The 21,627-nt window shown below is 64.8% G+C and overlaps 2 protein-coding genes across 9 annotated transcripts in view; one reads left to right on the forward strand and one right to left on the reverse strand.

Moving 5' to 3' along the window:
• ARHGEF11 (Rho guanine nucleotide exchange factor 11) overlaps window positions 1-14,970 on the forward strand; it is a 29,478-nt gene extending 14,508 nt beyond the window's left edge. For 2 of the 8 annotated variants that reach the window (XM_071800340.1, XM_071800341.1), the window contains exons 14-41: window positions 214-312; window positions 1,525-1,567; window positions 2,222-2,318; window positions 2,404-2,526; window positions 2,749-2,772; window positions 3,146-3,290; window positions 4,155-4,248; window positions 5,360-5,389; window positions 5,703-5,829; window positions 5,948-6,127; window positions 6,463-6,510; window positions 7,014-7,201; window positions 7,307-7,453; window positions 7,819-7,898; window positions 8,046-8,171; window positions 8,266-8,383; window positions 8,682-8,860; window positions 8,940-9,015; window positions 9,420-9,587; window positions 9,730-9,817; window positions 9,925-10,026; window positions 11,133-11,221; window positions 11,296-11,532; window positions 12,066-12,326; window positions 12,820-12,912; window positions 13,289-13,449; window positions 13,556-13,742; window positions 14,342-14,970. In XM_071800340.1, coding sequence (XP_071656441.1) covers window positions 214-312; window positions 1,525-1,567; window positions 2,222-2,318; window positions 2,404-2,526; window positions 2,749-2,772; window positions 3,146-3,290; window positions 4,155-4,248; window positions 5,360-5,389; window positions 5,703-5,829; window positions 5,948-6,127; window positions 6,463-6,510; window positions 7,014-7,201; window positions 7,307-7,453; window positions 7,819-7,898; window positions 8,046-8,171; window positions 8,266-8,383; window positions 8,682-8,860; window positions 8,940-9,015; window positions 9,420-9,587; window positions 9,730-9,817; window positions 9,925-10,026; window positions 11,133-11,221; window positions 11,296-11,532; window positions 12,066-12,326; window positions 12,820-12,912; window positions 13,289-13,449; window positions 13,556-13,742; window positions 14,342-14,391 — 3,360 coding nt within the window. In that variant the 3' untranslated portion in view covers window positions 14,392-14,970. Of the gene's footprint in view, window positions 1-213; window positions 313-1,524; window positions 1,568-2,221; window positions 2,319-2,403; window positions 2,527-2,748; window positions 2,773-3,145; window positions 3,291-4,154; window positions 4,249-5,359; window positions 5,390-5,699; window positions 5,830-5,947; window positions 6,128-6,462; window positions 6,511-7,013; window positions 7,202-7,306; window positions 7,454-7,818; window positions 7,899-8,045; window positions 8,172-8,265; window positions 8,384-8,681; window positions 8,861-8,939; window positions 9,016-9,419; window positions 9,588-9,729; window positions 9,818-9,924; window positions 10,027-11,132; window positions 11,222-11,295; window positions 11,533-12,065; window positions 12,327-12,819; window positions 12,913-13,288; window positions 13,450-13,555; window positions 13,743-14,341 lie in introns of all 8 variants that reach the window. The other 6 variants (XM_071800339.1, XM_065857844.2, XM_071800342.1 and 3 more) reach the window with 4 other exon arrangements.
• Window positions 14,971-15,002: 32 nt separating this feature from the next.
• Window positions 15,003-21,025, reverse strand: LRRC71 (leucine rich repeat containing 71). The gene is made up of 15 exons (XM_065857956.2): window positions 20,925-21,025; window positions 20,736-20,852; window positions 20,520-20,651; window positions 20,183-20,258; window positions 20,028-20,102; window positions 19,878-19,946; window positions 18,293-18,452; window positions 18,141-18,224; window positions 17,976-18,062; window positions 17,767-17,877; window positions 17,630-17,669; window positions 17,492-17,559; window positions 17,312-17,420; window positions 17,121-17,233; window positions 15,003-15,177 (listed from the first exon to the last, which is right to left on the reverse strand). The coding sequence occupies exons 1-15, from the start codon at window positions 21,016-21,018 to the stop codon at window positions 15,070-15,072; spliced, it is 1,443 nt and encodes a 480-aa protein (XP_065714028.1). The 5' UTR covers window positions 21,019-21,025; the 3' UTR covers window positions 15,003-15,069.
• Between the last annotated feature and the right edge of the window lie 602 nt (window positions 21,026-21,627).

A 21,627-nucleotide genomic window follows, 5' to 3' on the forward strand; every position in this document is an offset into this window, starting at 1 on the left:
CCCACACCAGGCAGCGGTTTCCCCACGCACAGGAGGGAAGCACCGGGCACGGTTGCGCTTCCTCCTCTTCCTCCCCAGCACAACCGTGCGGCGCTGCCCTCCCCAGACCCCATTTTGTGACCCTACGGGCACCGCTTTGCTGAGCCTTTCAGGTTCCTGCTTCTAAACCTCTCTTCTCCTTTGCTGCCCACCTCTTCTCTCCCCTCCTTGCAGCTCTTCTACTTGTGCGTGGACGTTTGCCAGCAGACGGCCAGCAAGGATTCCCGCCTCTTGGGAAAGGACATCTGGAACATCTTCCTGGACAGGAACGCGGTAAGGGCAGGACACAGGGCTCCGCTGGAAAAGCCGCCATTGCCTCTCATGTCCCTCGCACAGGGATGGGTGTTTTAATGGTGTTTTTACCACTGATGTTGCTCTGTTGCCGCTGGTTCCCCTGTGTGGCTGGTTGCGTAAGGCACGGCCGCGAGCGTTGCACAACCGCGGCTGCCCCGGCGCTGGGTGCAGGGAGGAGAGGAGGGACCTGGCACTGGGTGCTCCCATTCCTGCTCCTGGACCTCGTGTCCCTTTGGAGGGAGCAGTTTCACATTGCGCTGCTCCGAGTTGGGTTTGGGTGCCGGGTGCATGAGTCTCCCAGCTCTTGCTTTTCCAGCTGCAGAATCACTGTAGGGCAATGATGCCGGAGCACAGGGCTGGTTTGAATGTGGCTCTGGTGTGTGGCATATTCATAGAATCACAGAATCCCTTTGGTTGGAAAAGCCCCTCAAGATCATCGAATCCAACTGTTCCCCACCCCTGTCCCTGCCCCGTGTCCTGAGAACCTCGTGTCCGTCTGTCCAGCCCTCCAGGGATGGTGACTCCAGCACTGCCCTGGGCAGCCTGTTCAATGCCCCACAGCCCTTTGGGGAAGAAATTGTTCCTAAATCCAACCTCAACCTCCCCTGGCGCAACTTGAGGCCGTTTCCTCTGCTCCTGGCGCTTGTTCCTGGGGAGCAGAGCCCGACCCCCCTGGCTCCAAGCTCCTTTCAGGCAGTTCAGAGATCAGAAGGTCTCCCCTCAGCTCCTGTTCTCCAGCTGAACCCCCAGCTCCCTCAGCCGCTCCATCACCCTTGTGCTCCAGCCCCTTACCAGCTCCGTTCCCTTCTCTCCACTCGCTCCAGCACCTCAAGGCCTTTCTTGGTGTGAGGGGCCCAAAACTGCCCCCAGGATTCATGGTTTGTCCTCCCCATTCCCAGCACAGGTTCGGTCACTGCCCAGTCCCTGCTGGCCACACCAGTGCTGGCACCAGCCAGGATGCTGTGGCCTCTTGGCTCACGTTCAGCCCATCACCAACACCCCCAGCTCCTTTTCCAGCCGCTCTTCCCCATCCTTCAGTGTCCATGGGGTTGTTGTGACCCAAGCGCAGGACCCAGCACTTGGCCTTGTTGAGCTCAGACAATTGGCCTCAGCCCAGCAATCCAGATCCCTCTGTAGGGGTTCCCAGCTCCTTCCAGCCCCACTGAGCTGTTCTTTGCCTTCCTTCCCCAGCCTCTGCGTGTGAAGGTGTCGGAGCAGCTCCTGACCGAGATTGGTGAGTGCGGCTCCAGCTCCTGTGCCGCGGCACCCGGAGCACCGGTGTCACCAGCACCTTTGTCCTGAAGAAGGGCTGTTGGTTGTGGTCTCAAAGGACCTCAGCAGGACTCGTTGAAGGGGTTGAGCAGCTCCCCCTCTGTTCTTATCCCTATCGCCCTCCAAGAGGTTTGGGGCTGGGGCTCCTGAGCGCTGCCCAGCTCGGTCCTGGGGGTCTTCTTATACAATCATAGAATCGTTTTGATTGGAAAATATCATTAAGATAGAGTCCAGCCATTAACCCAACACTGGGGCTGGGGCTCCTGAGCTCTGCCCAGCTCAGTCCTGGGGATCTTCTTATAGAACCATAGGATAATTTTGATTGTAAAAGGTCTTTAAGATAGAGTCCAACCATTAACCCAACACTGGCACAAACCCATGGCCCTTAGAACCTCATCCATGCATCTTCTAAACACATCCGAGGTATTTAAAAGGTGTTATGAGCCTGGGTGTGCAAAATGGGAGACAGGTTGCCCCAGTTTGGGGGAGCAGAAGCTCACAAGGGGGCTGTGCTGTGGTGGGGGGAGGCCAGCGGGGTCCTGCAGCCTCTGCCCTGGGGCCCGTCCTCGCAAGCTGAGCGCGGTTGGTGACCCCGACTGTCCCCTCCCGTCCCCAGAGAGTCGCCTGCGGAACGGGGACGATGTCCGAGCCGCCCTCTTTGAGGCTCAGGAGATGGTGATGCCCGAGATCCAGGAGCAGATCCAGGATTACAGGTGAGGCACAGCCCGGTGTGGTCCTGCCCGCGCTGCCGGGGTGACCGGTGCCCGTGCCGGTGGTCTTGAGCCTCGCGTTCCGCAGAACGAAGCGCACCATGGGCCTGGGGAGTCTGTACGGGGAGAACGACCTCCTGGAGCTGGATGGGGACCCCCAGAAGGAGCGGCAAGTGGCCGAGAAGCAGCTGGCGCAGCTGGGCGACATCCTGTGAGTGCTGGGCCGTCCAGCGCGCGGGGAGCAGGGGTCTGCCTGCCATCGGGAGAGGGCGCGGGCTCACACCTCCCCAGCTCCGCTCGTTCGCCACTGGGGGTGGGAAGGAGAGTTCGGAGCAGGCTGGGGTTGCAGCGAGGGGCAGGGGGGAGATGTAAGACTCGGGGGAGGATTCTGTTCCAAACAAGCTCTTTTATCCCTCAATATCTCTCCCTCCAGGTCAAAATACGAGGAGGACAGGAGGTGAGTGGCCCCGGGGCGCAGTGCGAGTGTCCTCATGGGAGGGCTGAGAGGCAAGAGGAGCGCAGGCGCATGAGCGTCCCCTTCCCTGCCGGCCTCCAGCACCCTCTCCAGTGCCACACGTGTCCCCAGGCTGGCCCTGGGATGGGGAAACACTTCCAGCCCCCTCCCCACCACCAACTCACCCCCTCAAACTGCTCCTTACCTTTCGTCCCTTCCCATTTGCCTGCATCCCTGCCTGGGTGTCCTCTGGTGAGGGTTGGACCCCCATCCTCCCCAGAGCCCCTCAGGATGTCCAGGCCTCCCCCATGACCTCCCCAGCTGCAGAGCCCATCCCGGTGTCCCATCTCCAGCCCCACGCTCTCCTCTCTTGCAGCTCCCCCATGGCCTTCGCCCTCAGCACCTACATGAGCCACACCGGCATCCGCAGCCGCGAGCCCCGCGTGGCCGGCGCCGGGGAGAAGGCACCGTCCCTCCCGGACAGGGACAAGTGGCTGCCCTTCTTCCCCAAGGCCAAGAAGGTGGGTGGCGTGGTTACAACCTTGTGCTCTGCCCCAGGGCCAGGCTCTTGATGCAGGATCCTGGCGCCAGCGGCGTTCAGCCAGCGCGGTCAGGGTTGGGGTCACCTCGGGGCCCACGCGGTGACACGGGTTTTTAGCAGCGCTCCTCTCAGGTCTCAAGGTTCCAGTGTAAGTTGGGAATGAGCTGTTGGAGCAGTGAAAAGGGAGCTGGGGGTCCTGGGGACAGCAGGGTGAGCATGAGCCAGCACTGGGCCCTTGTGGCCAGGAAGCCAATGGGACCTGGGCTGGGTTAGAAGGGGGTGCTCAGTGGGTCAGAGAGGTTCTCCTGCCCCTCTGCTCTGCCCTGGGGAGACCACCCCTGGAATATTGTGTCCAGTTGTGGCCCCTCAGCTCCAGAAGGACAGGGAACTGCTGGAGAGAGTCCAGCGCAGCCACCAAGATGCTGGAGGGAGTGGAGCATCTCCCGTGTGAGGAAAGGCTGAGGGAGCTGGGGCTCTGGAGCTGGAGAAGAGGAGACTGAGGGGGGACTCATTGCTGGGGATCAAGATGGAAAGGGGCAGTGTCAGGAGGATGGAGCCAGGCTCTGCTGGGTGACACCAGTGACAGGACAAGGGGCAATGGGTGCAAACTGGAACACAGGAGGTTCCGCTGGAAGATGAGAAGCAACTTGTTGGGGGTGAGGGTGGCAGAGCCTGGCCCAGGCTGCCCAGGGAGGTTGTGGAGTCTCCTTCTCTGCAGACATTCAAACCCCCTGGACCCCTTCCTGTGGAACCTCAGCTGGGTGTTCCTGCTCCGGGGGGATTGCACTGGATGAGCTTCCCAGGGCCCTTCAACCCCTCACATTCTGGGATTCTGTCCCAACAGAGCAGCAGCACAAAGAAGGACAAGGATGCTGTTGAAGACAAGAAGCGCAACCCCATCCTCAAGTACATTGGGAAGCCCAAAATCTCCCAGAGCAGTGAGTCTTGGGGTCTTCTGGAGGTTGTATCCGCAGCCCCCCTGGTGCCTGCAGGGCATCTGTGCCATACCTGGGGCCGTCAGGTGGCCTTTGGCACCCATGGGACCCCCTGTCACCCAGTAACAGGCACTTGTCATCAGCCACGCTCTGCTCTTCTCCAGCCGCTCGTGGGAAACCTGTTGTCTCAACCGTCCACACTCCCACGTGGCTTTGAGGGGAGCAGGACAGGAGCTGAGCTGAACTCACCCCAAAATCTGTGCCCTATCCTGTGGTTCTTAAAGTGCCACAGCGCAGGAGCTCCCGGCGGCCATGGAGGGCAAGTGTGTGCACAGAGAATCACAGAATCCCTTTGGTTGGGAAAGCCCCTCAGGATCAAGAGTCCAACCATTCCCCACGCCATGTCCTGAGAACCTCATGTCCGTCTGTCCAACCCTCCAGGGATGGTGACTCCAGCACTGCCCTGGGCAGCCTGTTCAATGCCCCACAGCCCTTTGGGGAAGAAATTGTTCCCCAAGATCCCATCTCCAATCTCTATTTGTGATGCTGAGGGTGGGGAGACTCTGGCCCAGGTTGCCCAGGGAGGTGGTTGATGCCCCATCCCTGAGAACACCCAAAGTTGGGTTGGATGTGGCTCTGAGCAACCTGATCTGGTTGGTCGTCTCTGGTCTGATTTGGGATGTCCCTGGTCTGGTTGGATGTCCCTGTTCTATTGGAGATGTCTCTGCCCATGACTGGATGGTCTTTGAAGGTCCCTCCAGACCATGGAGTCCAACCATAACCCACCCCTGTCCCTGCCCCATGTCCTGAGAACCTCATGTCCGTCTGTCCAACCCTCCAGGGATGGTGACTCCAGCACTGCCCTGGGCAGCCTGTTCAATGCCCCACAGCCCTTTGGGGAAGAAATTGTTCCTAAATCCAACCTCAGCCTCCCCTGGCACAACTTGAGGCCGTTTCCTCTTGTCCACCCGTGTGTGTGTGTGTGTGTGTGTGTGCACACGTGTGCGTGTTCCTCCCTTTCTGCTTTCCGTTCTCATGCCGTTAGCCACCACCTCCTTCGTTGCCGAAGTGCGGGATTGATTTGACATCTCATTTTTGTTTTCTTTCCTTTCAGCATTTCATGTCCCTTTGTCCCCCGTTGAAGGTAAAAGGCCTTTTCTTTTGTTTGCCATTCACCTCATGCGCTTCGTTTTATTTTACCCCCCCTTCCTCAAGGTTCCTCCGCACAGGGGTGGGCTCAGACGGGTGCAGTGGGGACTTGGGGTGCCCGCCATGGCTGGTTGTCCATCCTGGGCATCCCGGCTGTGGGAAAACCAACTCGGTAATGGCCACGATGCCACCAGCACCTTCACCTGCGCAGCCCGGGCTGGTGGTGCCGCACGGACAGACGCGCACGGACAGACGGCCGCGCTGTCCCGCAGCCCCGTCTCACCGAGGCTCTGCTTTTGCCCCAGCAGTCAAACCCGGCAATGTGAGGAACATCATCCAGCACTTTGAGAACAACCAGCATTACGAGAGCCAGGAGCCCGGCGCCCAGCGCCTCTCCACCGGCAGCTTCCCCGAGGACCTGCTGGAGTCAGACAGGTGGGGTAGGGGAGCGCGCGGGGGTCCCGCGGCACATTTTGGGGGGTTCACACCCACGGGGGCACCCTCCCTGTCCTACCAGGCTCAGCCTATTCTTGGCTTTGTCTTCTCGCCGCAGTTCCCGTGCCGAAGTCAAGCTGGGCCGCTCGGAGAGCCTGAAAGGCCGGGAGGAGATGAAGAAGTCGCGGAAGGCGGACAACGTGCCGCGCTCCCGCAGCGACGTGGACATGGACGCGGCGGCCGAGGCCACCAGGCTGCACCAGTCGGCGTCGTCCTCCGCGTCCAGCCTGTCCACGAGGTGGGAGACGCCATGCGGGGAGAACTGGGTTCCCTTGGGTGTATTTGGCCTTAAGGGTCTGGAAAATGAAACACTGGCTCTTGGGAAAGCTTTTGCTCAGCCTGGGGGTCGAGGCCATGCAGGACAGGGTGTTTGCGGCCCCGCGTCACCCAGGTGCCCACAGAGCTTGCCCAGGGGACAACAATACAAATTGGGGTGTAATCCCCAATTCCGCCCCAAACCGTGGTAGCGCTGGACCCATGTCTTATGGGAACGGTGCCCCGTGGGGTACGGCGAAGGGAGGAGGGGGGACCAGGCTGACGGGACACGAGGGTGACTGTGCCATCCCTCCCCAGGTCGCTGGAAAATCCCACCCCCCCGTACACGCCGAAGATGGGCCGCAGGTGAGTGGCTCAGCCGCGCTCTCCGCCGTCTCTACTGCGCCGAGGGGCTCCAGGGGGGCTACCTACAGAGCAGGAGGGTCAGTAGGGGTGCGCCGGGGCCGTGCCCCCGCTTTGGGGCTCAGGGGGCTCCAGTTGTGCCTTCTTAGCATTCCCCTCCCCGTCAGTGAGTCTTGAGAGAGCACAGGGGGAGGCGATGGCCAGGGCTGCCCTGGGAGGGGGTCCCCGCAGATCCCCCCGTAGTTCTCCATCCTCCTGGGGCGAGGGGGCACCTCTGTTCCCTTGTGTCTCCCACAGGAGCTTAAAGGACCTATGTAATGTCTGCTGGGGGACCTAGGCTTTTAGCTCGAGAGTCAGAGGCTTGTACTTCTTGTGCCGAAGGCCCCTGGTTCAAGCCGAAATAGGGCCCAGGTAGATATTGGCCGTGCTGGGAGCGCTGGGGGGTGGGCTGGCCGGACGCGGGTGGCTGCGGAGTTACTCCCACCGCCGCCTTTTCACTCTCCCAGGAGCATCGAGTCGCCCAACCTGGGTTTTGGCGTGGATCCCTTCCTTCCCCATCTGCTGGAGGACGAGCAGGGCCAGCTCTCCGACCTGGAGCCCGAGCTGGACGCCCAGAACTGGCAGCACACGGTCAGCCGGGAGCTGGTGGCCAACCTGCCGCAGAAGGAGATCGATCGGCAAGAGGTGATCAACGGTGAGGAGCACGGGGCACCCCGGGGACGCGAGGGACCCCCGGCTGCGCGGCCCAGCGCCGCGGGGCTCTCCGGGGCGCTTCTCCACCCCTGTGCCTTCCGCGCAGAGCTCTTTGCCACCGAAGGGTCTCACCTCCGCATCCTCCGAGTCCTCGACCTCCTTTTCTACCAGCGGATGAAGAAGGAGAGCCTGCTGTCCCGGGAAGAGCTGGCGCTCCTCTTCCCCAACCTCCCCGACCTGATTGAAATCCACAGTAAGCCTCTTCCCGCGTGGATCCTGCTGTCCCTGCGGTGGGAGCAGAGGGTGGCGCGCGGCTGCCGGGGGCTCCTGTGTTGTCACCCACCGTTCCGAGTGGTCCCACTGACGGCATCACCGCTCCCTCCTCTCCTTTCCCTCTCCTGGGAGAAATCCAGAGCCTGTTTTCGCTGGGCTCTGCAAACACCCCTGTCTGGGACACCCGCAGGACGCACTTTGGGTGTCACACTCCTTGACACAAAGCCATTGAAGCCCATCTGGCTCTTGGGGACCCTTTGGGGCATGCGGGTGCTTCCCCGAACGCACGGCGGGTGGCCCTGGCACCCCCGTCACCTTCAGTCTGGCTTTCATGTCCTCGTGCAGATTCTCTCTCCGAATCCATGAAGAAGCTCCGGGAAGAAGGACCAATCATCAAGGAAATTGGGGATCTCATGCTGTCTCGGGTAAGGGGACCCCAGGGGCATCTTTTTGTCCCCCAGCACGGAGGGGCTGGCGTTTTCAAGGGGTGGTGGAGGTGACCCCACTGTCACAGAGACTCAGGGCCAAGCCTGGGGGGTCCCTGAGCGCAGTTCTCCCCCCCACCCACACAGTTTGACGGCCTGGCCAAAGAGGAGATCGAGCAGGTCGCTGCCGACTTCTGCTCGTACCAATCCATCGCCCTGGAGCTGATCAAAACCAAGCAGCGCAAGGAGACCCGTTTCCAGATCTTCATGCAGGTCTGTCCCTCTCCTGGGCTGTTCTTCACCCCGAAACCCCCGTGGCTCCCCCCGATCCCCCCTCGGGGCTCATCCCCTCTTCCCCGCACCCCAGGAAGCGGAAAGCAATCCGCAGTGCCGACGCCTGCAGCTCAAGGACTTGATCATCTCTGAAATGCAGCGCCTGACCAAGTACCCACTGCTGCTGGAGAACATCATCAAGCACACCGAGGGTACGGAGTGGAGGGCACTTGGAGTTGTCCTCAGGGTTTTGTGTTCCCGTCTCAAGCCCGTCCTTCGCTTCCCGCCGTGGGATTTGTGCCTCCCAGGGTGGTGGGGAGGATGTGCTGCTTTTCCAGCACAAAGAGCCCAACCCGGGGGGTTCTGGGGGTGGGAAAACCTCCCTCTTATCCTCAGGGAGCTCTGGGCCAGTGGCGTTCGGTGCCTGGGCTGTCGGGGAGCCCGTCGCAGCGGGATGGGGACAGCGCGGTCCCCTCCGGCCGCCACTGACCGTGCTCCCTGCGGCGGCAGCGGGCACCTCGGAGCACGAGAAGCTGTGCCGGGCGCGGGACCAGTGCCGGGACATCCTCAAGTACGTCAATGAGGCCGTGAAACGAGCGGAGAACCGGCACCGGCTGGAAGGTTACCAGAAACGCCTGGACACCACCTCGCTGGAGAGGACCAGCAACCCGCTGGCCGCCGAGTTCAAGGTAACCCCAGCTCCCCGGGGGTGCTGGAAGGCTTGTGGGGGCTGCCCGGCCCACGCTTACCACCCCTTGGCTTCTGCAGAGCCTGGACCTCACATCCCGGCGCATGATCCACGAGGGGCCGCTCACCTGGCGCATCGGCAAGGACAAGACTGTGGGTATGGACCTTCCCCACCGCCCCGTACTGGGAGAACTGGGAGAATTGGGAGAACTGGGAGACCTCCCCCTGCATCCTCAGCATCCCCCAAGACGTGGGCATTTTGTCCCCAGCACCAGCAGCTTTACAGCGACCCCCTTAGCCCCTCATTGCCACATCCGTGGGGCCGTTGTCCCTCCTGGCTGTTGAGGTTGGATCTTGGGAACAATTGGAACAGTTGGGGCATTGAACAGGCTGCCCAGGGCAGTGCTGGAGTCACCATCCCTGGAGGGCTGGACAGACGGACATGAGGTTCTCAGGACATGGGGCAGGGACAGGGGTGGGGGAATGGTTGGACTTGATCTTGAGGGGCTTTTCCAACCAAAATGGTTCTGATTCCATGGTTCTCTGACTTCTCTGCCGCAGACCTGCACGTGCTGCTCCTCGAGGACCTCTTGGTGCTGCTCCAGAAGCAGGATGAGAAACTGGTGCTCAAATGCCACAGCAAAACCGCGCTGGGCTCCTCAGACAACAAGCAGAGCTTCAGCCCCGTCCTCAAGCTCAACGCGCTGCTCATCCGCTCCGTGGCCACAGGTAGCGACGGGGACCGCCGAGAAGCGGCGGGGGCTGGCGGGACCCAGTGTCCTCCAGCCACGTCCCACCCTGGCGGCACTGGTGACAGTGGGTCAGGTCAGCGCCCCCACCACATCCCGACCTTCCCTGTTCTCCCCCCCAGATAAACGAGCCCTTTTCATCATCTGCACGTCAGAGCTGGGACCCCAGATTTACGAGCTGGTGGCGCTGACGTCCTCCGAGAAAAACACGTAAGGCTCAGCAGGATGGACACGGGTGGTGAGGGGCAGCGTCTGCCTGGGGGATCTGGGGGTGCAGACCCCCCCGGGGAGCTGCTGAGGGTGTCCTGGCCGGGCAGGTGGATGGAGCGGCTGGAGGAGGCCGTGCAGAGCGCCACCAGGAACGTCACCTTCCCCGCCAAGCGCCGGACGCCAGAGCCCACCCGTGCGGCACCCTCCAGGTGAGCAGCGCGGCGCTTGCTGGGAGCCAGGGCCCTGACCCAGTGCTGTACTGGGAACTGGGGCAATAACCCAGTGCTGTACTGAGGACTGGGGCAATAACCCAGTGCTGTACTGGGAACTGGGGCAATAACCCAGTGCTGTACTGGGAACTGGGGCCCTAACCCAGTGCTGTACTGGGAACTGGGGCCCTAACCCAGTGCTGTACTGAGGACTGGGGCAATAACCCAGTGCTGTACTGGGAACTGGGGCCCTAACCCAGTGCTGTACTGGGAACTGGGGCCCTAACCCAGTGCTGTACTGAGGACTGGGGCAATAACCCAGTGCTGTACTGGGAACTGGGGCCCTAAACCAGTGCTGTACTGGGAACTGGGGCAATAACCCAGTGCTGTACTGGGAACTGGGGCAATAACCCAGTGCTGTACTGGGAACCAGGGCCCTAACCCAGTGCTGTACTGGGAACCGGGGCCCTAACCCAGTGCTGTACTGGGAACTGGGGCAATAACCCAGTGCTGTACTGGGAACTGGGGCCCTAAACCAGTGCTGTACTGGGAACTGGGGCTGGGGCCTTAAACCAGCACTGTACTGGGGTCTGGGGCAATAACCCAGTGCTGTACTGGGGCTGGGGCCCTAAACCAGCGCTGTACTGGGAACTGGGGCCCTAACGCAGTGCTATACTGGGAACTGGGGCCCTAAACCAGTGCTGTACTGGGAACTATGGCAATAACCCAGTGCTGTACTGGAGACTGGGGCAATAACCCAGTGCTGTACTGGGAACCAGGGCCCTAACCCAGTGCTGTACTGGGAACTGGGGCCCTAAACCAGTGCTGTACTGGGGACTGGGGTCCTAATCCAGTGCTGTACTGGGATCTGGGGCAATAACCCAGTGCTGAACTGGGAACTGGGGCAATAACCCAGTGCTGTACTGGGGCTGGGGCCAGCATGCTACTGGGTCTCTCTGGAGACTCGGGGGACACGGATTCTCCCACTGCAGGGCAGGTTCCCTGGGGACTCCGGGGGTGTCTGGCACCTTGTGCCCTGGGGTGGGTGCTCCCCCTGCGCCCCCGGCTCCTGCCCGTGTCCTGACGTGCTGTCCCCGTCCCCGCAGTCTGGTTTTACAGGACCCCGACGTGTCCCCCGTGCTGTCCCGAGGCACCAGCTCCAGCGCGGAGCCCGAGCCCGAGGAGAGCTGCTCAGGTGAGCCCCCGCGTGCCCCCCTGCCCGTCTCTGAGCCACGGGCTCAACGCTGAGCTCTCCCCTTCTTCCTGCAGCCCACGACAATCCCGCTGTGCTCCTGGGCGAGGAGCAGCCCCCGGCGCTGCTGGGGGAGCCGGCGAGCAGCGAGGCGGAGGAGGAGGATGAAGAGCCGCCCGCAGCCCCCCTGCCCGTGGGGACCGACCTGGGGGCACCTGGCACCCCCCGGGCCGAGCGGTCAGGGCCCCCAACACACCTGCTGCTGCCAGGACCCGGCGACATGGAGGGGCTGGCAGAGGCGGCACTGGAGGATGGTGAGTGCAGGGGGGCACCCAAACCTCACACCCACCCACACACCGTGAATCCTGGGGGCAGTTTTGGGCCCCTCACACCAAGAAAGGCCTTGAGGTGCTGGAACGAGTGGAGAGAAGGGAACGGAGCTGTTGAGGGGCTGGAGCACAAGGGTGATGGAGCGGCTGAGGGAGCTGGGGGTTCAGCTGGAGAACAGGAGCTGAGGGGAGACCTTCTGATCTCTGAACTGCCTGAAAGGAGCTTGGAGCCAGGGGGGTCGGGCTCTGCTCCCCAGGAACAAGCGCCAGGAGCAGAGGAAACGGCCTCAAGTTGCCCAGGGGAGGTTGAGGTTGGATTTAGGAACAATTTCTTCCCCAAAGGGCTGTGGGGCATTGAACAGGCTGCCCAGGGCAGTGCTGGAGTCACCATCCCTGGAGGGCTGGACAGACGGACATGAGGTTCTCAGGACACGGGGCAGGGACAGGGTGGGGAATGGTTGGACTCGATGATCTTGAGGGGCTTTTCCAGCCCAAATGATTCCCTGATTGTACCGCAGTGGAAAACCTGCGGCTCCTGATCCTGCGGAGGCTCCTGCCCGGCCGGGACGCGGAACCCGAGGACGATGTGACACCCACGCCGTCGGTGGCCGGGGGGAGCAGCCAGGCCTGGGACTCGGTGCTGTCCAGCCAGGACTCGGCGTCCCAGGAGGTGCTGGGAGAGCCCCTGGGCGCCACCGAGGACACGACCCCCCCGTCCAGCCGGGAGGAGCCGGGTCCGGCTGCTGAGGAGCCAAGCGGCTACAAAGTCGTCCGGAAAGGTACCAGGGTGATGGGGGGGGTCCTTGGATAGGCAGGGATGGGTGCTGGGGACCCCCTGCTGTCCCTGACCTGCCCCTGGCTGGGGTTGGGGGTGTCGCTCCCCTCTTGGCTGAGCTGGATCAAGGGGGCCAAGGGTGAACCCCCCCTCCTGTGTGCACCCCAGGGGTGTGGGGGCTCATGGGTGCTGGTGTTGGGGTGCTGGTGGTGGGATGCTGGATGCTGATGGGTGCTGTGGTGGTGGGGTGCTGAGGCATGGTGGTCTTGTGGTGCTGGTGGGTGCCAGTTTGGGGTGCTGGTGGTGAGATGCTGGATGCTGATGGGTGCTGGTGGTGGGTGCTGATGTTGGGGTGCTGTTGGTGGGTGCTGGTCTTGGGGTGCTGGTGGTGGGATGCTGGATGCTGATGGGTGCTGGTACTGGGTGCTGGTGCTGGGTGCCGGTGGCGGGTCCTGCTCACCCCTCTCCCTCCCCCCCTCTTTTTTTGGGGTGCACAGCCCAGGCGGAGGGTGCTAAGGAGGCCACGCCCTCGCCAGGCAGCAGCCAATCAGAAACTGAGCTGCAGGAAGGAGGCGGAGCTAATGTAGATGGTAAAGAGACCCCCCCATCCCGGTCCCCAGACCTGGCAGGGGGTCCCCATGTCCCCATCAGGGGTGATGTCCCCATGTCCCTTGACAGAAGCTGTGTCCTCTAGGGGGACACAAGTCCCTGGCAGGGGGGACACTGTCACTTGGAATGAGTGTCCCTTGTGGGGGCACCGTGTCCCTGAGGCCTGTCCCCGTGGCTGAGGACACCCAGTGTCACTGTCCTGATGTTGTTACCTCGAGCAAGCTGGAAATGGCTCTGTGGCCGGATCAGTCCGCAAAGGGACATGACCCGCTGTCCCCTGCCTGGGCAGCACCCCCAGGGCCACCAGCACCCACGGATGTCCCAACCCCCCGGTTCTAACGCTGCTCCCCCCTGCAGGCAACTACTTCTACGTCAGCATGCCCGCGGGACCCCCCCCGCCCCCCCCCGCCCGGCCCAGCCCCCCCGAGGGCTTCCCGGCCCCCCCGGCCCCCCCCCGCGACGTGGACCTCATCTTCCGCACCATCGAGCAGCTGACGCTGAAGCTCAACAGGCTGAAGGTGAGACCCCCCAAACTGGGGAAGAAAGGGGTGGGGGCTCCCATTGGGGTGTCAGAGCAGGGAGATTGTCCTCACCGCCTCTCACCCTGTGTCCTGGCCCCCCCAGGCTCTGGAATCAGCGCACCGGCAGCTGCTGCGCTCGCTGGGGGGCAGCGCCCCGGCCGACGTCACCTCCTCGGGGGGCTCGGCCCCACAGGCGGACGGGTGGGCACAGCGGCCCCCCAGCCCTGATGGGGACAGCCCCTTGTCCCGCGCCCTGCGGTGCCTGCAGGGTCCTGCCGCCAACGCCCCCGGTGAGTCCTGTGCCCCCCCAGCCCCTCGTGTGTCCCCCACATCCCCTCAGCCCCATCTCCAGGTTCCAGTGTAAGTTGGGAATGAGCTGTTGGAGCAGTGAAAAGGGAGCTGGGGGTCCTGGGGCCAGCAGGGTGAGCATGAGCCAGCACTGGGCCCTTGTGGCCAGGAAGCCAATGGGACCTGGGGTGGGTTAGAAGGGGGTGCTCAGTGGGTCAGAGAGGTTCTCCTGCCCCTCTGCTCTGCCCTGGGGAGACCACACCTGGGATATTGTGTCCAGTTGTGGCCCCTCAGCTCCAGAAGGACAGGGAACTGCTGGAGAGAGTCCAGCGCAGCCACCAAGATGCTGGAGGGAGTGGAGCATCTCCCGTGTGAGGAAAGGCTGAGGGAGCTGGGGCTCTGGAGCTGGAGAAGAGGAGACTGAGGGGGGACTCATTGCTGGGGATCAAGATGGAAAGGGGCAGTGTCAGGAGGATGGAGCCAGGCTCTGCTGGGTGACACCAGTGACAGGACAAGGGGCAATGGCTGCAAACTGGAACACAGGAGGTTCCGCTTCAACCCCTCACCCTCTGTCACTCTCTGATGTCCCCATCTCTTCCAGGCTCCCGAGCCCCCCTGGCCGAGGACCCCTCTGGTGACGCCGGCCTTTAGTGGGGAAGGGGGGGTCACCCCCCCAGCGTCACTCGGAGCCGGGGCGCTGCCCGACAGCCCCTCTGTGTCTCCCCCCATGCCGGCAGCTGCGGGAGCCCCCCCGGACCGCCGGGGGCTTCGGCCGGCAGGAGGGAGCAGGGTCCAGCAGGGCCGGCAGCCAGACCCCCCCTCACCCCCCCGCATGGCAGCCCCGGCTCGGCCCCCCCGTGCCCCCCCCGGCCGCGAGAGCTGGATCTAGTCTGTATAAATGCACTTTGTTCTGTTCCTCTCCGTGCTGCGGCCCCCCCGGCTCCCCCCGCCTATAAATATGTACGTACGTGCCCCCCCTCCTGTAAATAACCCCCGCGGCCCCCCCAGCCTGCCCGCCGCGGCCGGGGGGCAGCGGGGACGCCCCCAGCACTGGGTTCCCCCCCCCGGTGACCACTGGTGACAATCGGTGACCCGAGGGGGGGCCAGGGCAAAGGCCGGGACGCGTCCCCCCCGTGCCCCCCACCCGGGTGTTGTGGCGGGGTCAGCGCTGGGGGGTCTGATATATATATTATATATAATAGAGCCACGACCGAGCGGCTGCTGTTCCAGGCTGTGGCATCGGCTCTGTTCTCATTTCCGCGGTAAAGGGTTTATTGCTTTCCTTAAAAAATAAGGGGAGGTTCGAGGTCTCCTTGGGGCTCCGGGGGGTCACGCCCCCCCCTCCTGCTCTTCCTGGGGGGCTCCGGGGAGGGCGTCCGGCGGGAGCAGCTCCCGCAGCCGCGCCAGCGCCGGGCTGTCCGGGGGGATGCGGTTCCTCTGCGGGGAGCGGTGGCGGTGGCAGCGCCGCGGCCACGACGGACCCATGGCACCGCCAGCCCCACAGGGGACCCATGGCACCACCAGCCCCACGGCGGACCCATGGCACCGCCAGCCCCATGGTGATGGTGGCACTATGGCAATGCCAGACCCATGGCACCACCAGCCCCACAGGGGACCCATGGCACCGCCAGCCCCACGGCGGACCCATGGCACCGCCAGCCCCACAGGGGACCCATGGCACCGCCAGCCCCATGACGGACCCATGGCACCGCCAGCCCCACAGGGGACCCATGGCACCACCAGCCCCACAGGGGACCCATGGCACCGCCAGCCCCACAACGGACCCATGGCACCACCAGCCCCACGGCGGACCCATGGCACCGCCAGCCCCACAGGGGACCCATGGCACCGCCAGCCCCACAGCGGACCCATGGCACCACCAGCCCCATGGTGATGGTGGCACTATGGCAATGCCAGCCCCATGGCACCGCCAGCCCCACAGGCGACCCATGGCACCGCCAGCCCCACGGTGATGGTGGCCCCTTGGCAATGCCAGCCCCATGGCACCGCCAGCCCCACAGGCGACCCATGGCACCGCCAGCCCCACGGTGATGGTGGCCCCTTGGCAATGCCAGACCCATGGTACCGCCAGCCCCACAGGCGACCCATGGCACCGCCAGCCCCATGACGGACCCATGGCACCGCCAGCCCCACGGCGGACCCATGGCACCGCCAGCCCCACAGGGGACCCATGGCACCGCCAGCCCCATGACGGACCCATGGCACCGCCAGCCCCACGGCGGACCCATGGCACCGCCAGCCCCACAGGGGACCCATGGCACCACCAGCCCCACGGTGATGGTGGCCCCTTGGCAATGCCAGACCCATGGCACCGCCAGCCCCACGGCAGACCCATGGCACCGCCAGCCCCACAGTGGACCCATGGCACCACCAGCCCCACAGTGATGGTGGTCCCTTGGCAATGCCAGACCCATGGCACCACCAGCCCCATAGTGATGGTGGCACCATGTCAATGCCAGCCCCATGGTGGTGCCAGCCCCACGGTGATGCCAGACCCATGGTACTGCCAGCCCCATGGCACCGCCAACCCCATGGGGATGGTGGCCCCATGGTGATGCCAAACCCATGGTGATGCCAGCCCCACAGTGATGCCAGCCCCATGGCAATGCCAGTCTCACAGCCATGCCAGCCCCATGGCAATGCCGGTCTCAGCCATGCCAGCCCCATAGCAATGCCAGCCCCACAGTGATGCCAGCCCCATGGTGATGCCAGCCCCACCATGTGCCTGGTGGCAACACCAGTCCCATGACAATGCCACCCCACAGCGATACCAGCCCCATGGCAATGCCAGCCCTGCGGTGACGCCACCCCACAGCGATGCCAACACCACAGCAATGCCACCCCACGGCAATGCCAGCCCCACGGTGATGCCAGCCCCACCATGTGCCCAGTGGTAACACCAGCCCATGACAATAGCACCCCACAGCGATACCAACCCCACAGTGATGCCAGTCCCACAGCCATGCCAGCCCCATGGCAATGCCAGCCCCACGGTGATGCCAGCCACACCATGTGCCCTGTGGCAACACCAGCCCCCTGACAATGCCACCCCACAGCGATACCAGCCCCACGGCAATGCCAGCCCTGTGGTGACACCACCCCACGGCCATGCCAGTCCCACAGCCGTGCCAGCCCCATAGCAATGCCAGCCCCATAGCAATGCCAGCCCCACGGTAATGCCGGCCCCACCATGTGCCTGGTGGCAACACCGGCCCAATAACAACGCCAGCCCTCAGCAATGCAACCCCACAACAACGCCGCCCCACAGCAATGCCGCCCCACAGCAATGCCGCCCCACAGCAATGCCGCCCCACAGCAGTGCTGCCCCACAGCAGCGCCGGCCCCACCGCCCCGCTCACCTCCAGGGACAGGCAGCGCAGCCCCTGCTGCCCCAGCCCCTTCAGCCTCTGCTGCCGCTGCCCCTCCAGCGCCGCCACGAAGGCGCCGAGGCCGCGCTCGGTGACACGGTTGTCTGCAGAGGGACGGGGGGGTTGGGGACAAGCCGGGGCGGGGGGGGCGGTGGGGACAAGGGACCCCCGCCCTGGCTCACAGGTGAGGTTGAGGTTGAGCAGCGCGCGGTTCCCCGGCAGGACGACGCTGCCCCGGTGCTCCCGCGCCTCCTGCAGCAGCGGGTGCAGCGGCTCGGCCGCATCCAGCACCTTGAGGTGGGGGGGACCGTGAGGGAGTGTGGGCCCCCAAGTCGGGTACCCCCGTCCCCCCATGTCCCCACCTCTGAGCTCGGCTTCTCCTGGGTGCTCGACCTCAACTCTCGGCCGCGGGCGCCTCTGGGTTCCGGTGCTGCCGGGAGGGGAGGGAGCTGAGCCAGCATGGCCCCCCCAGGCCCCCAGCCCATCAGCCCCTCGCTCACCCTTCCTTGCCGGTCTGGCCTCGTCCTTCCGCGGCATCTCCTGCAACGCAGCGGCTGCAGCGCCCCCGCCTGCCCCCCACCACGAAGGTGGGACGGTGGGGAAACTGAGGCAGGGCCCTGTCCACCCCCCCCCTCACCTTCTTCTTGGTGGGGGCTTTGCCGTGCTTGCCCAGGGGCAGCTTCTCGGGGCCGGTGCCGGTGCTCTGGCTGGAGGGGCGTTTGCTCCAGCTCTCGGGCTCCTTTGAGGTCTGGGGAACACGGGGGGGATCAGGGCGCCGCACCCCCCAACCTTCCCCGGGGGTGGGGAGGGAATGGACCCCACTGAGAACAGGGGTGGGGGTCTCACCGCGTGGCACCGGCCCTGAGCCTCCGCCAGGAGCAGCCGCCGCCGCTCCACCACCTCCGTGTGCGTCAGCGCGAACGGCCCCAGCACCTGCACAGCACCGGGGGGGCGGGGGGGGTCAGCGCAGGATCGGGCCCCGCGCACCCCAAAGTTGGGGGGGGCACCCACCTTAGCGAGCCGGGCGGCCCCCGCGTCGCCGATGTTGTTGTTGGCCAAGGACAGCGAGAGCAGCGAGCGGTTGAGGCGCAGGCCCTGGGGGGCACGAGGGGCTGGGTGAGGGGCGCGGGGGCACCCGGAGCCCCCCCCGCCCCGGCGCCCACCTCGGCGATGTGGCTGGCGCCCAGGTCCGAGATGCGGTTGAAGCTGAGCACCAGCGAGGCCAGGCTGCGGTTGGCGGAGCCGGGGCGGGACAGGCTCTGCCCGATGAGCCGCGCGCCCGCGTCCCCGATGCCGTTGTTGCGCAGAGAGAGGTGAACCAGCCTGGGGGAGCCGGCGGGGTGGGGCTGCTGGGGGACACCGCGGCAGCACCTCGGGGACACCTCAGGGACATCTCAAGGACACCTTGGGGACACCTCGGGGACACCTGAGGGACACCTTGGGGACAGCTCAGGGAGAGCTTGGGGACACCTGAGGGACATCTCAGGGACACCTCGGCGACACCTCAGGGACACCTTGGGGACAGCTCGGGGACACCTCAGGGACAGCTCGGGGACACCTCAGGGACATCTCAGGGACACCTTGGGGACACCTCGGGGACATCTCAGGGACATCTTGGGGACACCTCGGGGACATCTCAAGGACAGCTCGGGGACACCTAAGGGACATCTTGGGGACACCTTGGGGACACCTCAGCGACACCTCAGGGACACCTTGAGGACAGCTCAGGGACACCTCAGGAATACCTCGGGGACACCTCAGGGACATCTTGGGGAAACCTCAGGGACATCTCAGGGACACCTCAGGGACACCTTGAGGACATCTCAGGGAGAGCTTTGGGACACCTGAGGGACATCTCAGGGACACCTTGGGGACAGCTCGGGGACACCTCAGGGACAGCTCGGGAACACTTCAGGACACCTCAGGGACAGCTCGGGGACACCACGGGGGCACCTCAGGGACACCTTGGGGACAGCTCAGGGACACCTCGGGAATACCTCGGGGACACCTCAGGGACAGCTCGGGGACATCTCGGGGAAACCTCAGGGACATCTTGGGGACACCTCAGGGACACCTCAGGGACACCTTGAGGACGCCTCGGGGACACCTCGAGGACATCTCAGGGAGAGCTTGGGGACACCTCAGTGACACCTCAAGGACACCTCAGGGACACCTCGGGAATACCTCGAGGACACCTCAGCAACATCTCGGGGACACCTGAGGGACACCTCGGGGACATCTGAGGGACACCTTGGGGACACCTCGAGGACACTTTGGAGACACCTCAGGGACACCTTGGGGACACCTCAGGGCCATCTTGGGGACATCTCAGGTACATCTCGGGGACGCCTCAGGGACACCTCAGGGACACCTCGGGGACATCTTGGGGACACCTCAGTGACATCTCGGGCACATCTCATGGGCATCTCGGGGACACCTCAGGAACACGTTGGGGACACCTCAGGGACACCTCAGGGGCACCTCGGGAATACCCCGGAGACACCTCAGGGACACCTTGGGGACACCTCAGGGACATGTTGGGGACAGCTCAGGGACACCTTGGGGACACCTCAGGGACACCTTGGGGACACCTCAGGGACAGCTCGGGGACACCTCAGGGACACCTTGCGGACACCTCAGGGACAGCTCGGGGACACCTCAGGGACACCTTGGGGACACCTCAGGGACACCTTGGGGACACCTCAGGGACACCACCCGGGTCCCGCTCACAACCCGGTTCCCACTCACGTGCTGTCGCTCCCCATGAGCACATGGAAGGCGGGCTCAGGCAAGGGGTTCCCCTCCAGGCTGAGCGTCCTGCAGAGACCCCCCCCCAATTAACCACCCTCCGCAGCACCCCCTTCCCCAGTTAGTGCTGATGAGCAGTGCCCCTCGTACCGGAGGCGAGGGCAGCGCGCCAGCAGCGCCGCCAGCGCCGGGAGCAGCTGCTCCGTCAGCCCGACCTTCCAGAGGCTGCGGGGGGACAGCGGGCGTCAGGGGAGGTGACGGGCGGCCCCGGGGGGGTCCCTGTCCCCGGCCCTGCCCGCACTCACTGCACGGCCTGCAGCCCGGCCAGGGCGGGCAGGCACTGGCTCAGCACCCCCAGCATCTCCTCCTCGATCTTCCAGCCTGCGGAGACGGGGGGAGCGCGGACGCGTGATGGGTGAACCCCCAAACGCTGCTGTTTCCCCCCAAGAGCGCTGGGGACGCAATGGGGATCCCTGGGGGCGGATGAACAGGGTCCCTATGGGGGTCTCTGTAGGGGTTGGGTGGGCCCCATGGTATCCATATGGAGGTCTTCCTGGGGGGAGGTCCCAGCCCTGTTGGCCGCGTGAGGGTGCAGGGGGGTCCGGCGGGTCCATGGGTGCTGGGGGGGTCCCCAGGCCCCACCTCGCAGGAAGATCCCGCGGACGCCGCGCGGGTCCTCGGGCTCCCGCACCACCTGGATGCAGGGCTGGAAGAGGCTGAACTTGCGCTGGATGCGGGCGAGGGTCTCGGGCAGCGTCGGCTCCGCGGGCTCCTCTGCGGGACGGGATGGGGCGGGGGGCTCAGCAGCACCCACACCCCCCAACACGCACCCCCCATGCGGTGCCCCCCACCGCTCACCATCCTCGGGGAAGCTCGGGGGTGGCCGGAGGGTGACTCTGGGGATGCCGGCGATGCCAGAGCGGGCGCAGAGCTCGGGGAAGTCCTGCTCCAGGAGCCCGGTGCACTGGTATTCCTCTGCGGGCGGGGGACACGGGCATGACGGGGACCCCCCCGCAGCCCCCCACCCACTGGTGGGGCCGCGCTCACCTGCGCCCTGCTCGGCCTTCCTCCCCGCGCCCTTCGCCTCCTCCTCCGCCGCCACCACCTTCTCCTTGGGCGCCCGCTCCCCCCGCCGCCTCATGGCCGCAGCTGGGGGGCACATGGGGGGCTGAGTGCCCCCCAGCACCCACCCGCCCCAGGGCTGGTTGTGCCCAGCACCCGGCCCCCCCGCATCCCGGGGATTCTTGTGTGGGTCAGGGGGGTCCCAGGGCTGGAGACCCGATGAGATCCCTATGTGGGTGTGAAGGGGGGGTCCTAGTGGCAGTGGGTCCTATGGGGTTCTCTATAGGGGGCTGGGGGGGTACCAGCCCTGTTGGCCCTGTGGGGGTGCAGGGGGGTCCCAGGGCCCTGTGGAGGCCCCACTTGGGGGGTCTCAGTGCTGGGAGAGTCCTTTGCAGGTGAGGGGGGGTTCCAGAGACCTATAGGGGTCCCCATGTGGGTGAGGGGGTGTCCCAGAGCTAGGAGGGCCCTATGGAGGGACCTGTGGGGGACCCTATGGGGACCTATGGGGGTCCCAGGGCCCTATAGGGGTCCCTATGTGGAGGTGTCTCTTGGTGTGGGCTCCCTTTGGGGACCCCCTTGCAAGGGCGTGTCCCAGCGGCAGGGGGGCCCATGGGGGTCACTGTGGCGGGGGGGTAGTACCGGGGTTGGGTAGGCCCCATGGGGGTTCCCATAGAAGTCTCCCTGGGGG

The sequence above is a fragment of the Patagioenas fasciata genome, chromosome 30 (assembly GCF_037038585.1).
Source record: "Patagioenas fasciata isolate bPatFas1 chromosome 30, bPatFas1.hap1, whole genome shotgun sequence".
Lineage (NCBI taxonomy): Eukaryota > Metazoa > Chordata > Aves > Columbiformes > Columbidae > Patagioenas > Patagioenas fasciata.